This window comes from Erpetoichthys calabaricus, chromosome 5 (genome assembly GCF_900747795.2).
Source record: "Erpetoichthys calabaricus chromosome 5, fErpCal1.3, whole genome shotgun sequence".
In the NCBI taxonomy this organism is placed as follows: domain Eukaryota; kingdom Metazoa; phylum Chordata; class Cladistia; order Polypteriformes; family Polypteridae; genus Erpetoichthys; species Erpetoichthys calabaricus.
This window is the reverse complement of record NC_041398.2, coordinates 95,837,010-95,852,956: the sequence shown is the minus strand read 5'-3', so window position 1 is coordinate 95,852,956 and position 15,947 is coordinate 95,837,010. Positions and strand designations below refer to the sequence as shown.

General features: G+C 35.8%; 1 protein-coding gene across 2 annotated transcripts in view; it reads left to right on the top strand.

The window, feature by feature from the left end:
* cpeb2 (cytoplasmic polyadenylation element binding protein 2) overlaps window positions 1-15,947 on the top strand; it is a 128,259-nt gene that overhangs the window by 89,615 nt on the left and 22,697 nt on the right. Inside the window, exons 5-8 of one of the 2 annotated variants that reach the window (XM_028801800.2) lie at window positions 4,315-4,338; window positions 7,864-8,037; window positions 8,387-8,476; window positions 10,709-10,827. In XM_028801800.2, the coding sequence (XP_028657633.2) occupies window positions 4,315-4,338; window positions 7,864-8,037; window positions 8,387-8,476; window positions 10,709-10,827 (407 nt within the window). The remainder of the gene's footprint in view (window positions 1-4,314; window positions 4,339-7,863; window positions 8,038-8,386; window positions 8,477-10,708; window positions 10,828-15,947) is intronic. The other variant, XM_028801801.2, reaches the window with a different exon arrangement.

Genomic DNA, 15,947 nt, shown 5'->3' with positions numbered 1-15,947 from the left:
GCCCACTATAGCAGTGTCATCAGCGAACTTTTGCACGTGGCAGGACTCCGAGTTGTATTGGAAGTCCAATGTATATAGGCTGAACAGGACCAGAGAAAGTACAGTCCCTTGCGGCGCTCCTGTGTTGCTGACCACAATGTCAGACATGCAGTTCCCAAGACGCACATACTGAGGTCTGTCTGTAAGATAGTCCACGATCCATGCCACCAGGTATGAATCAACTGCCATCTCTGTCAGCTTGTCCCTAAGGAGCAGAGGTTGGATGGTGTTGAAGGCGCTAGAGAAGTCCAGAAACATAATTCTTACTGCACCACTGCCTCTGTCCAAGTGGGAGAGGGATCGGTGTAGCATGTAGATGATGGCATCCTCCGCTCCCACCTTCTCCTGGTATGCGAATTGCAGAGCGTCGAGGGCATGGCGCACCTGTGGCCTCAGGTGGTGAAGAAGCAGCTTTAGTTTTACCTTTTAAAAAAACACCTTTTTCAAACTTAAATTTTTTTAAGCAGGTAGTTAATCTGGTGTATGTAGCAGCAGCATGTTTGTTATTCATGTTATGTTGAAGCCTCATTATTTAAGATGTAAGCTTGAGAGATGTAACAGTAATATTTAGAATTTCCAAAATAATTTTAAATAGAAATGTACTATAACTACACTGTACAGGAAAATAAAATGGTATGCTTTAACGTCCCTTAATACTGTGTAATGGCACTGCTGTGCAGGAAGAGAGAGATAATCTGTTTGCACTGGTTACAGGCAATCCCTGTGTTGCCAAGAAGGGGATTTCTCCCATTAGCTTACACTGTAAAGAACTGCTCTTGAGGGTCTTTGTAATCCAAATGTCATGGGTCCAGGGCTGACAGGCAGATACAGGATGGATCGTGGTGTCATTCCACAACAGAGCACTAGGCATAGTTGTCAGGATTTGCACTGTGGATATTGTGGAGTGAAGGGGTGATGCTGCACAGAAATGCGAGGGGTGAGTGAAAACGAAAGCTTCACCGACAATACAAGGAAGCACATTACTTACAAGCAGTCTCTGGGTGGGCGAGAATGGAAGTTCTCCTATTAGCTCACACTGTAAAGAACTGCTCCTGATGGTCTTTGTAATCCAGATGTTTTGGGTCCGCAGCTGACCACTAGCTCTTAACCACAAATGTGCAACCTGACATGGATCATGGTGTGATTTCAAAAAGGAACGAAAGGTAACTTGGATTGTCATAATACAATATTCTTGGAAATGTAGTCGCTTTCATTCTGGTTCTGCTTCAGAAATCAAAATAATATTAGTAACATTTAACATAAATTATAATAATTTTAAAACTTTTATCCACACTTAGCTATACTGCCATTATTGTTTTGCATTCATTTATATTACACGTGAGGGGCATAACAATTAACATATCTGCAACCAAATACAAATCATAGATTAGTGAGTGCAACATATACATTTTATTTTCTTAATAAAAGCTTTATAGAAAACTTGATTATAGTTATTCAAGGCTACTAAATTTTAAACAATCATATGTTGTAGAAATTCAAAGCAACCAGAACTATGAAATAAGAAATCTTAAGTACATAACATACATTTCAGAAACTGATAAAACTCGGTCAAGCATCTAGTAAATTATACAGACATAACTGCTCAGAGACGTCTCCAAAGCCAAGTCTGAAATGACACAGCTTTTAAAATACATGTACTTGTGCAAATTCTATTATTTTCCCAACTCTCCATCACTTTAGATAATACTAGCTGTATGTAGTACCGTAATTAGATTGATGCGTAAAAAAATTTGCAAAATTGCAAATGCAAAATGCTCACCTTCCACACTATTCTGAACTACACTTAATGCCACCAAACTGCATTTAGTAAATTACTATAAAAGGTTTCTGTACACTCAGTGTGTTGTTCAGGTGCCTTTATTTTGTGATTTTTTTTTTTTTATTTAATTCTTGTGCTAAATGGCCACTATTAAAATTATTTTTTTCTTTGCTGCTAGACAATGGCTTTCTGTATTGCCTATATTTCTACTCAATAATAATAATAATAATTCATTACATTTATATAGCGATTTTCTCAGTACTCAGAGCGCTATGTATAATATTTTTGTTAATACTTGATCTATTTTTCTTCCGCTTTTTAAAATTAATTCTAACTGAAATGCCAACTATTCTCCAATTACCAGTCCTATTCAGGTGATCCTTGTGCTCCATTATTTAATAATTAGCCTATTATCAATAAATGAGCCAACCTGCCATAGAACACAGTAGCCAGTAGAGATTTAAGGAGTAATCCAAGTACCACTTACATAAGGTAATGATTGATGGAAGCTTGTCTTCTGTTTAGGTGGATGACAGCTTTAGAATTTTATTAAGGTACACAGTGACTACTCAGTTTTCACTTTCATTGAAAGGAAATATGTTGGCAATCAGAATGAAAAATGTATATTTTTGAGAGAAGTACACAGCTTGCAAAGCTACTTATTTTTTTAATGGTGGAAATTTTAAAAGCATTATTAGTTTCTTTGTATAGAATATCTGTAACATGTTTAAAGTTGGTGCTGACACATTAGATCTGTGAAGACAGATTAATTTCAATTAATCCAGAAAGTTCATAAATTGGCAAAGGTGTACACAAATCAACAATCTCTTTCTCTGTTTATGGTGTGGACATTATGAAAATCAGCAGAAATCAGCAGTGTACTTTGTTCAGTTCCTGCTATCTCATAGTTTGGAGGCAATTCTATGTCATTATGTCTACAAGACCCATGGATTGACAGAATTGTTAACTGACACATGTGGAAGGAAGCTCTGCATACTTGGTGTTTTACTTTGTCCAGATGCTGTTATGATCTCATTGAGCTTCCATACAAATTTTGTGTTTCTATCATAAAACTATGTCTGCTGAGAGTTGGTGATAGTGAATTCTTTATTCCAGCAAAACAAATGTATTGCTTTGACATAAAGTCCCTCCTGCTTTTGCACCTTGATGTTGTAAGATGGCACTCTGTTTAGCACTAAAATCCACCTTCATTACAGACCTTCTTCCACATCTAAGGTCTGGCATTAGATTACCATTTGGTGTATAAAGGTAATGTTTAACAAAGAGTGAAGAACTACTACAAATACTGTACTTCATTATAAAGACAGCAGAAGGAGTGTTCTTGGGACACATAAGCCCCATGTTTTGGTTGGACATTGTGCAGAATTGTAGCTATTAAGGTTGGTAAAGGTTTAATCTTGATAAATGTTCTCATTGATCAAGGTGATAAGCAGGACAAGACAAATGTGCCTGTGAGCCTGGATAGTCTTTCCATTGTGAGTGATAACGTTATTTCCAGATGTACCCAAAAGGTCACTACAGCAGTTCCAAAGAGAAACTTGCTCATGGTTAAGTGTTAACTGTTATGAAATGGGGCAGAAGTTTAGTTATGCAGTTGTAGAAGAAGACTCATTCTTAATGCTAAAGAAAAGAGGGCAATGCCACTCTGTCCTGTGCATTTGATCTACAAAGCTGTATGAATTAATGCTGAGTAGCATTTTGTTTTGCTATTTATGAGAACAGCTACATGCTTCCATTGTTAATGGGCTACCGCCACTGCTGCCACACAATGTATAGACTTTAGATTTTCCTGTCCATTTGTTTTCTTCCATTGATTCCAGCTTCTGTCTCTAGTCCAAAGATAAGCTGTAGCCCTGTGACTTTGACTTGACCATAATAAGGGTGTCTGAAAATAGTATAGCTATGAATGTCTCTGATTTTCTTGGTATATTATTTCATTATATTTAATTTCACTGACATTTCCATTGCTGTATAGGTCTTGTGTATATTTTTGCATTAAGAATCCTCTACATACTTCTGTTTATTAGCTTGATCTTCAAATAAAGAATTCATAACCTCCTAAAGTAACATGACTATTTAATCATGACAGACATTGCATCTTTCCAGAATCAGCATTGCCGACCTCCTACCTTGATCCTCACTCTGAGATTTGCTAATATAGAAAATTTTCCAATCTAATAAAATATACAAGTTTACAGTCTTTATGCTGCACAGAAAAACTGAATACTTTTAAGGTTGAGAAAATGTCTAAGTCATTTGCCTTTTATGTAGTTTATGTAACCTTTTCAAATGCATTTTAATATTGATAGTCATGTAAAATATTAAGTAACTAAAGGTGACAATAGTAGTTTAAAATATTTTGTAAATTGCTAAAGTAAATACTAATTTGAAGCTTTTTTGCTGTACTGTACATCTGGCCCAGTAGCATTAGATTTTATGGTCTTAACACTTTTTTAACCTTTGTTTACATGCAGCAAGGAGTTATGGGAGAAGAAGAGGTAATTTACTTGTGTTTTTCCATATGTTGTCGTCTGCTGCAGCATGATTGTTAGTGGTGGGGCAGCTGTTGATCAATGTAGTGCTCGTGATTATTGCATTAATTAAATCACGTGCATGTTTTAGCCCTTGCTTCTATGTGTAATGTGCAAAAGTACTAATTTTATTATTTATTTTACATTTTCCTTATAAAATCTAGGAACAATTATAGTAAAGTTTACCAAAATCAATTGATCATAGTTATGTATAAGTAAATCAATATTTAACTAAATTTAATTGTCTTAAATAATATTTCTGAACATTATTACCATGATTTGTCTGTTGTATGTTGATTGTATATCCGATAATTCAGAATTGTTTTGAAAGTAAAGCCACTTCGTTTGATGGAAACTCATACAAAAATCTTTGTGTATGCTTTATTAACCGTGCAATTATGTAAATTAATAAATAGCATTACTATAGAATGTTAATTTGTGCTGTTAATCATTTCCATTAGTCAAAGCATTTGTCCATTTGAGATGCAGCAGTATACTTTACTCTCTCTGTAAATACTTATTTGGGTTTTACCATTAGACACAGTAGAATATTGGTACTCTTACTTAAATAAGCAAAAACACAACAGTACATTAAATATAACAAATTTAAAACAATCAACCCTTGCCAACTATTCATAATGGCTCCTCACTAACTACACCTATTAAGTCACTCATTGAATTTTGGAGCAGCATGTAACAAGTTAGAAAATGTCCGCATGGCATTACATTCAGGTGTATTCAGCGACTTAAGTTAACTAATAAGAATATTCACCTCAAATTGGAGTCATTTGCCACATTTACATTTATTAAATATTTTTGTACCAATGAGTAATATTCAGAAATAAAACTGATAATGTAATAGAGTTTAATTACATGTGTACAAAGCCTGCATTAAATACATGCTTTTTAACAGTATTTTACAGTACAGTGGGGTTAAAAACAGGTTTGTGGTGGCAGATTAAAGTTCAAATTATAAAAATGGCATCAATTGAAGTGCGTTAGTGGTGCAGGTTCTGTGACTAATTGTTCAATTTCCTTAAACATAGCATTTTTGAAAGTACTATATACCCAATAGAGCAGTACCCAATAATTAGCAAATGAAATAACTATTAATACAAAATGACCAATACTAGCATAAAATCACTATTAATAATACCCTATGAAAGGAGAGCAAATGAAATAAGTTCCCCATCTAGATATTAATTTAGTTAAACACAATAATTTGCTAGAATTATATAAATTAGTAAGAACTTGAAAGGAACTGATTTATTGTATAATGGGAACATGAAGTGACAATTATCTTAAAGATTTTAATTCCAGTCTGAAGATATATGGAAGCAAATGTGGCTGTTTGGGTATGTATAAACAGTGTTGTGCATCATGCCGCTAAGTAATCAGCATGAAGCAAACTGTTAACCTACCCTTTCCTGTCCTTGCTATTAGTGGCAAGCGCAGTCTTTCATGCATGCACTGCAGCTCCATGTTCTTCCTATAGATCAACTGCAGTTTCCTTATTAAATCCATGCTGTCTTTACATTACTTAAGGCAGCAGCACACTTCCCTTGTAATTAATTAGTTCAAACACAATTTAACTTCAAGTTCTTAATGTTTGTTGTTTATAATAATAATCTGCAGATACTATGAGTTCAATCAATTCAGTCTTATATATGCTTAAGTAATTGCTTTCCTTTTCCATTTATTTCCAGAGAAGTGACTTTTTTGTCCTTCTATGGGTTAACATGCCTAAAGCAGCAGAGGAAGGGTGCTTCGGTGTGAGCTGCTTATGTGTAGATAGATAGATAGATAGATAGATACTTTATTAATCCCAATGGGAAATTCACAAATGTATATGTGTTCTCCCCAGCACCTGACTCGCTTGCATTGAACAGCCAAGCGGCTGTCAGATGAGTAAAACTCGAAAATATACAAAATATACAAGTTCATGCAACCGCTGTAAAGGTAAAATTGAAACTGTAAACTAATTTGTAGTTGAAGTTATGCAGAATATTTCTTTGTTTTAAGATAGACAAGTTTGCAAATTCAGGGCGGCACGGTGGCGCAGTGGGTAGCGCTGCTGCCTCGCAGTTGGGAGACCTGGGGACCCGGGTTCGCTTCCCGGGTCCTCCCTGCGTGGAGTTTGCATGTTCTCCCCGTGTCTGCGTGGGTTTCCTCCGGGCACTCCGGTTTCCTCCCACAGTCCAAAGACATGCTGGTTAGGTGGATTGGCGATTCTAAATTGTCCCTAGTGTGTGCTTGGTGTGTGGGTGTGTTTGTCCTGCGGTGGGTTGGCACCCTGCCCGGGATTGGTTCCTGCCTTGTGCCCTGTGTTGGCTGGGATTGGCTCCAGCAGACCCCCGTGACCCTGTGTTCGGATTCAGCGGGTTGGAAAATGGATGGATGGATGGAAGTTTGCAAATTCGCCACTGCTTTTCAATGTGAGATTTTGTCATTTCAAAACTTTGAACATCTGTTTGAGATATCTCAGTGAAAATGTAATCATTTCAACAAATTTTCTTGAAGAATAAGTGTACCATTTTTTAACAAAATTGGTCCAAATGGAGCCGAGTATGTTCAGGCAAACAGGCAGACATGGCTATCACCATGGGTGCTTTGTGAATTAAATGCAAACACAACTAAAACTTGGGTCAGTTTAATATTGCAGACTATTAATATTTCTTTACTATATTCTATCAGAAGATTCCATCTGATGTACTTGGGGTAACCTCTTAAGTGTGTCCAGCTCATCTCCCAGAAGTTACACCAATGCGTCCAACAGTTTGAAACATACTATCTCTGTGCTATCTCTAGTTACACTGGAACACAGGAATACAAGAGCTTGATAACTCAATTTAGGGAGCAGTCGGTCAACTGATCATGTTAAACATTGTAGTATTTTCATAGCATCTTAATAATAAGCCTGACCATTATTGTATAACAGGCTGTCCTTTAAATTTTGAATTGCATTACATCTACTTTTGTGAGTCACAGTTTAACAAGTATGGTAAAACCCTTATGTCAGGGAAACATATAATACCAGCTTTTCTTTTTGTTTAGTGTATCATTTATTAGTATAGACTATTTTAAAAGACTTCAAATTTCTTTTGAAGGATATTTGTAAATTTCACAAAATTATAACCTCAAGTATGCCTGCTTTGTGGCCTCAGCTTGCCATGTTTCCAACTACAGCAGTAAAGCAAGTGTTGAAATGTTTGTTGATGCTTCTGCCTCACTTGCATCAAATGTTATAGGAGCTCTGCATAAACTGATGCACTTTCTTGTTGAAGTGCACTTTGTTCGGTGTTCTTTGTTTTTATCTCAGTGGCTTCCAAGGTGTAATTGCATTTTATGTCAGCTTTCATATACTTTTTAATATGAATTATGAACCTTTGTGCACTTTTTCAACAAAATATAAAAGAATCTTTCAGTGAATTGTTTGCTGCCTTTTTGGTTTTGTTTTTTTATAATGTATCCTACCTTTCCTGTCTTTTCCAGGACGTTCCTCTCTGTTCCCCATTGATGATGGATTGCTTGATGATGGGCACAGCGATCAGGTGGTTCCAGGAGTCCTTAACACTCCCAACTGCTATGCTCACCAAAATGGTGAACGGATTGAGCGTTTTTCCCGCAAAGTTTTCGTTGGCGGGCTCCCCCCAGACATAGATGAAGGTACATTAATAAATATTGACAAATGTTTAATAATGCAAAACCACTTTTTCTGGAAATGACCTGGGTGCACCTAATTTGTCACAGTTATTTACAAAGACAGCTGCTAGTACAGTGATTAAAGAGGACTTACTTAATATAGTCTTTATTAAAAATTGTGCTATATTAAGGGATTATAGGCCTTTTTGTACATCATTAAAGAACATGAACGGTGTATAAGCATGTGGTAGATTTTTTGTAGTATGTTACTTAAAGATTCCAGTATGTTTAATATTTCATACACATTAGACAATTTTAGTTTATTTGACATTAGACAATTTTAGTTTATTTGTCTTTATTTTCATTTATTTAGATGAAATAACCACAAGTTTCCGTCGCTTTGGACATCTGGTTGTAGACTGGCCTCATAAGGCTGAAAGCAAATCTTATTTCCCACCAAAAGGTAAATACTCTAAAGTAGGCTGCTCACATGTCTATTTGCTGAATTTGGCACTGCTGCTATTGTCTTTTATATATACTGAATTATTTCTGATAAAAGGATTGCTTTGTATCAATAGATGTATACTGTCATTTAAGCACAGAGTCCTGCAGTGCTTAAACATACAGTAAACACACTGAACTGACAGTGTTTTTCTTCTCTATTAGCTTATTTATGTCAAAAAAGTTTATTTTCAAATCTTATTTGAAATATTCCTGGTTTTCACAGTAATAATAATAAATTTTATTTATAAAACAGTACTTTTAGATATTTTTTATTTAGCCATTGTGGATGCAGTGAGAAGTCAAGCAAAATGACACAATTTATTGGCTAACTAAAAATATTACAATATGCAAGCTTGCCTGAAGAAGGGGACTGAGTTGCCTCGAAAGCTTGTACATTGCAATCTTTTTAGTTGGCCAATAAAAGGTGTCACTTTGCTTGACTTCTTTTGTGTATGGTAATCTACAGGGGTGTGAATTAAATTTGCAATCTGCGTGCATGATTGCCAGACATAGATTTTAGAAAATTTCCCGTATTACACCCTGTGTAATCAATTTTCCCCTTCATCCCCATTATTTGAAAGAAAGGGATGGCAGAGCACTGTACCATCTCTAGTTTCTGAACAGGTATGTCAGTTAACAATTGTGGTCGGTGTGTGTGGATTTTTAAGTTCATTTTATCAAAGAAAGGTGCAGTGGCGATATGTTAAGAAGCTACAAATATATTCCGTTGACACATGCACTTGTGAGAATAAATAAAATGAATAATACCTCTTCTTCATGCTGATTTCTTGTATCTATATTTCAAACACAGCAAGTTGAAACCACCTCTGAATACTAACAAATTAGATTAAACTATTGGTAAAATTATGAAAAGTTCAATTTAATTTTACTCAACCGTCTTCTTTGCGTGTTATTCCTCATTAGACCTGGGAGGTGCCAAACTGTATCTTGGCAGATGCAAATACATTTTAGTGGTGAATCTACGTTTTTCTGGACAAACTTTGTACCTTTCTATGTATTGGTAGTGTACTTCAAATATTCTTAAATAAATACAGATTTTCCCGCTGATGTAAACGTTGCATTGCTAGTGTAATGTACTTTTAACTACTCTGTGAGCATTAAGTTAGCCAGAAGCTGACTTTAACCACCCAGGTCAACCAGCTTGAGAAAACATGAATAATTAAACTATAGAAAGAATTGCACAATACATAATTCAGAGAGGCATGTTTAATGCTGTTGCTAAATGGCTGCAGTAGACAAAGTCTGAATTCACGGCATTGTTACTTAATAAAAATTTACATCTTCCTCCTGTCTTTGAGAATGGTATTATGGTTTTCCTCCCACATCACAAAGACTTGCACAAAAGGTTAATTGGTGAGTCCAAAATGGTTTAGTATGTGTGAGTGTGCCCTGCCTTAGCATGATGCCTTGACCAGTTTTATTTCCTGCTTTGCATCTAATACTGCAGAGATGGAGCACCTAGAGACATTATTTTTGGATTTTACTGGTTTAGATAATGGATGATTAAAAAATAATTCTTGTGTAGTAAATACATAACAGTAAACTTTGTTATATTATTCAATTTATACATAAATGAGCAATTGTGTTTTAACAATGAACTTATATTTAATGCTAAATTTCAGTAATCCAAAATATATTACTGAAAACTGTGGTTTGTTTAAATTCTTGTATTTCACAGGAATTATAAATAGTTTTCATAAAATATGGGAGCATCTCAAACATTTAGTGTGTGAACATACACGTTGATGTAAAGCATGCTAGTTAAAATGCTGTTTTCCAGCTGTTCTCAAAAAACACGTGTCAATTAACTCATCTCCGTCTGAACAATATTTATATGAAAGTCGGTCTGAAATTTTATTTACCTCTTCTTGGTAACCTTTTCATTTTGACAGGTGCCAAGAATAAGAAACAGTATATTTCTAGTGCCATATAAGTGAGGCTACATCACTGCAAACTACAGAAATGTATAAAGGGAAAGTGCATTAGATGGTTATATGATCATGAATGTTGCCCACAGTGTTTGCAATGACATTAAGTAGATCACGAGGAGAACTCATTATGGCAAAGTTTTATTTGCAGAAAAATACACATCTTTTAGTTGCAGCTGTCAAACTAGCTTACCCATTTAAATGCAGAGAAAGTGATGATCAATAATATTCTGGTTTTGTAGGTTATGCCTTCCTTCTTTTCCAAGAGGAAAGTTCTGTTCAGGCTTTAATTGATGCTTGCATTGAGGAAGATGGAAAGCTGTATCTATGTGTTTCTAGCCCTACAATAAAGGACAAGCCGGTAAGTAAATGTTTAAAAGTAGTTCATAAATTGAGTTAGAATTGCAAATCATCCTTTTGCAGTTTGTAATTGTAAATGCTGAATTACTGTTTCAGTCATTTTAATCTTTTTGTAATTGGTCTGATAAATAAAATGTACTATCAAAGGGTGATTCTGTGATTCTATAAAATTCATTATTGTAAATACTTTGCACAGCCTTTTAAATGACATAAGGAGATTTTTGAATGAAAGTTTGAAAGAATTATCCTCTACTCAGATATTACAAATTTCCTTATGATATTAAATTAAAGGTTAGAGCTAGAGAGTGTTTACTGGAGTACACCGTTAAAATTGGAGAACAAAACATTTAAGAAATAGAGAGAGGAAAGAAGAAGCCTGAGTAGTGCCTCAAATTGTGCTGTTTATTATGATGAAATTTAACAAGGACTCCTTATAAAAAATTATTACATTTGTAGCCCAAATAAGCTGTTTTTATTGTTGGTGGATGCCCTTTTTCTTCAGCTTTCTTTATCTACTACAGTTACATGCCTAAATTAGGTTCTAGTCCTGATTCCCAATATGCCTTTAGTACATTTCATTTTAAGCACTTGTGAAACACTGCATATATTTATATGTTCAATAAGACAATAGTTTTACAACAGTTTAGTTTCCATATAAAAACTGAAAATGGCAAATCCAATGGGAAATTTGCCTGAAAATATAACTGAGATCTGCATAGTTCAAGACAATTTAAATATTTAGCACATATAAAATAAAGCAGGATACAGAAATAAAAATACATATCTAGAGTAAATTTTTAATTACACAATGACTTTCATACAGCACCATTAACTAGGCTTTGACATAAATGCCTCATAATTTAATATGCTGCCTAAGTTACTCCTCACTGCACATCTGCATCAGTTCTGTTCCCATGCTGGAATGACTGCGTGGTTGTACATTGGCATACCTTTACATTTCTACCATTGTCAGTTTTGGAGGAGAAGAAATCTCAACTTATTTTAGACCAAAGCATTCCATTACAGAGTTTAGTTTTATTGCTGGCAATGTCATATCCTTGTTGTCAAGAGACTGGAGTTCTGTGCATGTGTTAGAAAGCAGTGAACAAAACACAGAGAGTTTAATAAAACAAGACTATACAAGATGAATAGCACAAACAGTTTTACTGAGACATACAGCATATTTACATTGATACTATTCTGTAATTGCTATATGATTATTTTTATTAGTTTTTTTAGGAGCTTTAATTTAATAAAATGTTTATTACTGGATTATTTAAAGCTCAGTCATTGACAAATTTTCCATGATTTTACATGGGAAACTGACACTAATGAAGGAAAGTTATATGACATTATAATGTATTTATTTGCATTTTGAATGCACATTATACTATCTTCTTATGTTGATGTAGGTTTTATTTTGGTAATGGACATGGTAACACTGTGTAAAAGCTGTTTTCTTAAACGCTACTTTGCATTATCTGATCAGTAGCAGTTGTGACATTTTTTTTTCATTGGCTGCCTTTCAAAAAGCATTGTTCAAAGAATCAAAAGTAGTATCAAAATGAAATTCTTATCACAAAGTATTATACAACATTTATTAACCAGTTTACTTTTCAGGATTATTGCACTGGACATTAAAATATTTTTTCATATTGCTTTCTCTGTTGATATTCCTGAGAGAAAAAATAAATAAAATTTAACACAGATAGAAATTCCACACAGTCTAATAGTAATATAAAGAATTAAAGAACAATTATTCAATCAAATCTCTCTATTATTAAAAAAAAAAAACTTGGGATGAGACTTTTTTTCCTGCGACGAGACATCATCTTTTAAAGAGAGACAGTGAGACACTTTTTCGTCCCGCGAGACGGGAAAGTCACTTCATACTTACAGCCTTTGGAAGCAAGTCCCGTGATACACATGCAGAGCAGGTTAGAGATAATGGAAGTAGGAAAATTCAAAAGTCTCAAAAAAATGAGAGTAAAGATCACATTAGCACAAACAAACGGAAAATATTACTCAGTGAAATAATGGAACAGCAAAAAGAGTTTGAATAGTGTTTGAGGCGGTCTGGGGTAGAAGAGAGACAAAGCAGTGACTTTAAAACGTTTGAAGCACTGCACGAAATGCAGATCACGTGGCACGGGATCAGCAGTAAGCCAGCTGCTGATCGAGCAAAGAGGAGGTAAAAAAAAAAACTGTTAATTAATTCCCATTGTATCACCGTTAACCATGGGTTTCGGAGGAGCAACTACCTCTCTTTAGACTACGATCAGCCCCCCTCTTCACAATGGCGCATAGTGCTCGTGGTGGTGGTGGTGGTGGGGGGGGGGGGGTGAATCTAGGGATAGGTGAGCAAAATACAGATCACATGGAAGCAGCAGCAAGCCAGCAGCTGATCGAGCAAAGAGGAGGTAAAAAAAAAAAAAAGGGAATTTGTTTCCCATTTTATCACCATTTAAGAGGGGTTTCATAGGAGCAGCCGTGTCTCCTTGGGGTGCGTTCAGCCCCCCTCTTCACAACGGCACATAGCACTTTGCGGGGGCATTGGAGTTAGTATTAGATATTAAATATTTTACTTATATATATTATACATAATGCAAAGTTGACTGATTGATTCACTCACTCACTTATCAATGAAAACACTATTTCCTGTTTACCAAAAAAGCTGAAATTTGGCAAAATGGCACATCTAGAGCACTAGGTATCCACTAAGGAAGGACATTTCAATATATCAGTTTTTAGGGGTACATCCCCCCCAATAGAAAAATTAAATACCTCAAAATATTGAAATTTGGTGATAATAATAATAATAATTCATTACATTTATATAGCGCTTTTCTCAGTACTCAAAGCGCTATCCACACAGGGAGGAACCGGGAAGCGAACCCACAGTCTTCCACAGTCTCCTTACTGCAAAGCAGCAGCACTACCACCGCGCCACCTGTGATGTTGTGGAAGAAAACAAAATTACCTGACACGTTGTTTTATTTGTTGATATTTGTCATTAGTGCTCTAAAAAGTGAGATATTATAATGCACCACATTTTCACATTTCACCACAGTGCATGACAGCGATTGCACGGAGTTATAGGGTATGTCAGTTTATGCAAATGTATGTGGGTCGTCTATAGAAGCAAAGTGAAAGGAAGAAAATTAACCGAAGCACAGAAAAGACATGTATAGCAAGTGGTTTCCAGGCACTATGGCTGTGTGTGTAGACAATTTTGTGCAACTGATCCACCTTATCTGCAACCTTATGCAAATGCCGAAGTGGGGACTGCAACTGCCATCAGCCAGTACACTGTTCCACACGACTTCATCAGCACTCACAAAATTTAAATAAGAACATTGACAAATGCAGCATGTCATCAAAGATACCAACTGCTGCATTTTTCAACCACATTGGGATAAGAATTTCATTTTTTCAGTGGATTACATCACTTACCTTAGAGTAGTGTTTCTCAACCTCTATGGCCTTCGAACCATTTTTACATTTTCAAGTTCCCTGACAACCCATAAACAGTATTTGAAGAGAGGTCAGGGAGGTGTCTCCTGTTGCAAATCGAGCACAATTAGAAGAGGGGGAAAAGGGAGTCCCCTTGGTGGAAAAAGGGGGAAAATAGAAAAAAAAAAACATCGCAAATTAAGTGATGGGGCAAAACCATGATTGAACAGAATGAAGTGCGATTTTTTTTCCCTATAGCTGATGGAAATGCTCTTTTTCAGAATTTGATTAGGAGAAAAAAGTTGTTTAAAGTAATTAATAACTTTTTTTTTCTTTTCATCCACTGTATACTGAGGCAGTACAAATTTAAGGCTTTAGAGAGTTGAGATTTTTAATGGTTTTTAGCTTTGAATGAATAAACTTTAAATCAGATTTTTAATATTATTGAATACCATTTTAATATGGAATTCTGCTGCAATTTCTTTCCCACCAACACCATCGAGAACTGTATGTAGCATGTTCAACAGTTAGCAGCTGAACCGAATTAATATTTCTAGTTCGACTCTGATAAAAATAAATAAATATAGGGTGAGGCAGAAAGGACGGACGTTTTTTTACAAAATCACAAAATTGTTAATTTTTTCTTACAAAGAAATTTATTGAAAGATTTGAGATCATATTGAAATAGCATTTGACAAAATCAAGTGTGGAAAACAACATCTCCCATGTGGTGTCCGTTATCATTGATGCATTTCTGAAGGTGTTCATTGAAGTTGGCCTCCACTCTTTTCAACATCACTCTGTCGATTTGGGTGACTTCCACGCGAATGGCTTCCTTCAGTTCCTCCAATGTACGGGGCTTATGCTTGTATACATGTGCCTTGAGGTGACCCCACAAGAAATAATCGCACATGGATAAGTCAGGGAACCGAGGAGGCCAATGAATGTCACCAAACCTGGAAATGAGGTGACCAGGGAAGAGAGGGCGAATAACATCCATTGATGCTCTAGCTGTGTGGGCTGTCGCCCCATCCTGTTGAAACCACACACGCCGGATGGGAATACGTTTTCATCGTAATTCAGGTAAAAAGAAGTTGTTTATAATCTCGATATAGCGCTCCGAACGATTACTGAGGCCAAGTTCAGAAGAATGCTTCCGAGCAGATCGACTTGGACTGCGCAGCAGGGCTAGTCATACGCTTTCCACATTTTCAGGGGTACGTGCTGTTCGTGTAGCCCCCAGCGGTCTTTTGTCCATTAGTGTACCTCGTGTACGAAGTGCTTTAACCCAACGTAGGATAGTGTTATGAGCAGGAACAGCTTTATTTCTGTGGATATTGAAATGGCAACGAAACTCACGCTGAACTGCAGTAATAGATTGGTTGTTCTTGACAAAACAGTTGTACGCAAAAACACGGTGTTCTATCGTCCACGGCTCCTTGGCTTCAACTAAAAAGAAAATTAAAAAAATGCTAAGACTTCGCGAACCTAACGCCACCTCTGTCACTCCACCTAGTGGTGAGTTCTAGCCATTTCAAAGACGTCTGTCCTTTCTGCCTCACCCTGTACAATTGTATACAAAAAATGCACTTAGTTACATTGTTCTACTGATACACCCAATTAACAAATGGCACTAAAACTGTGGCCATTTGTTTCCAGACAAAGCCA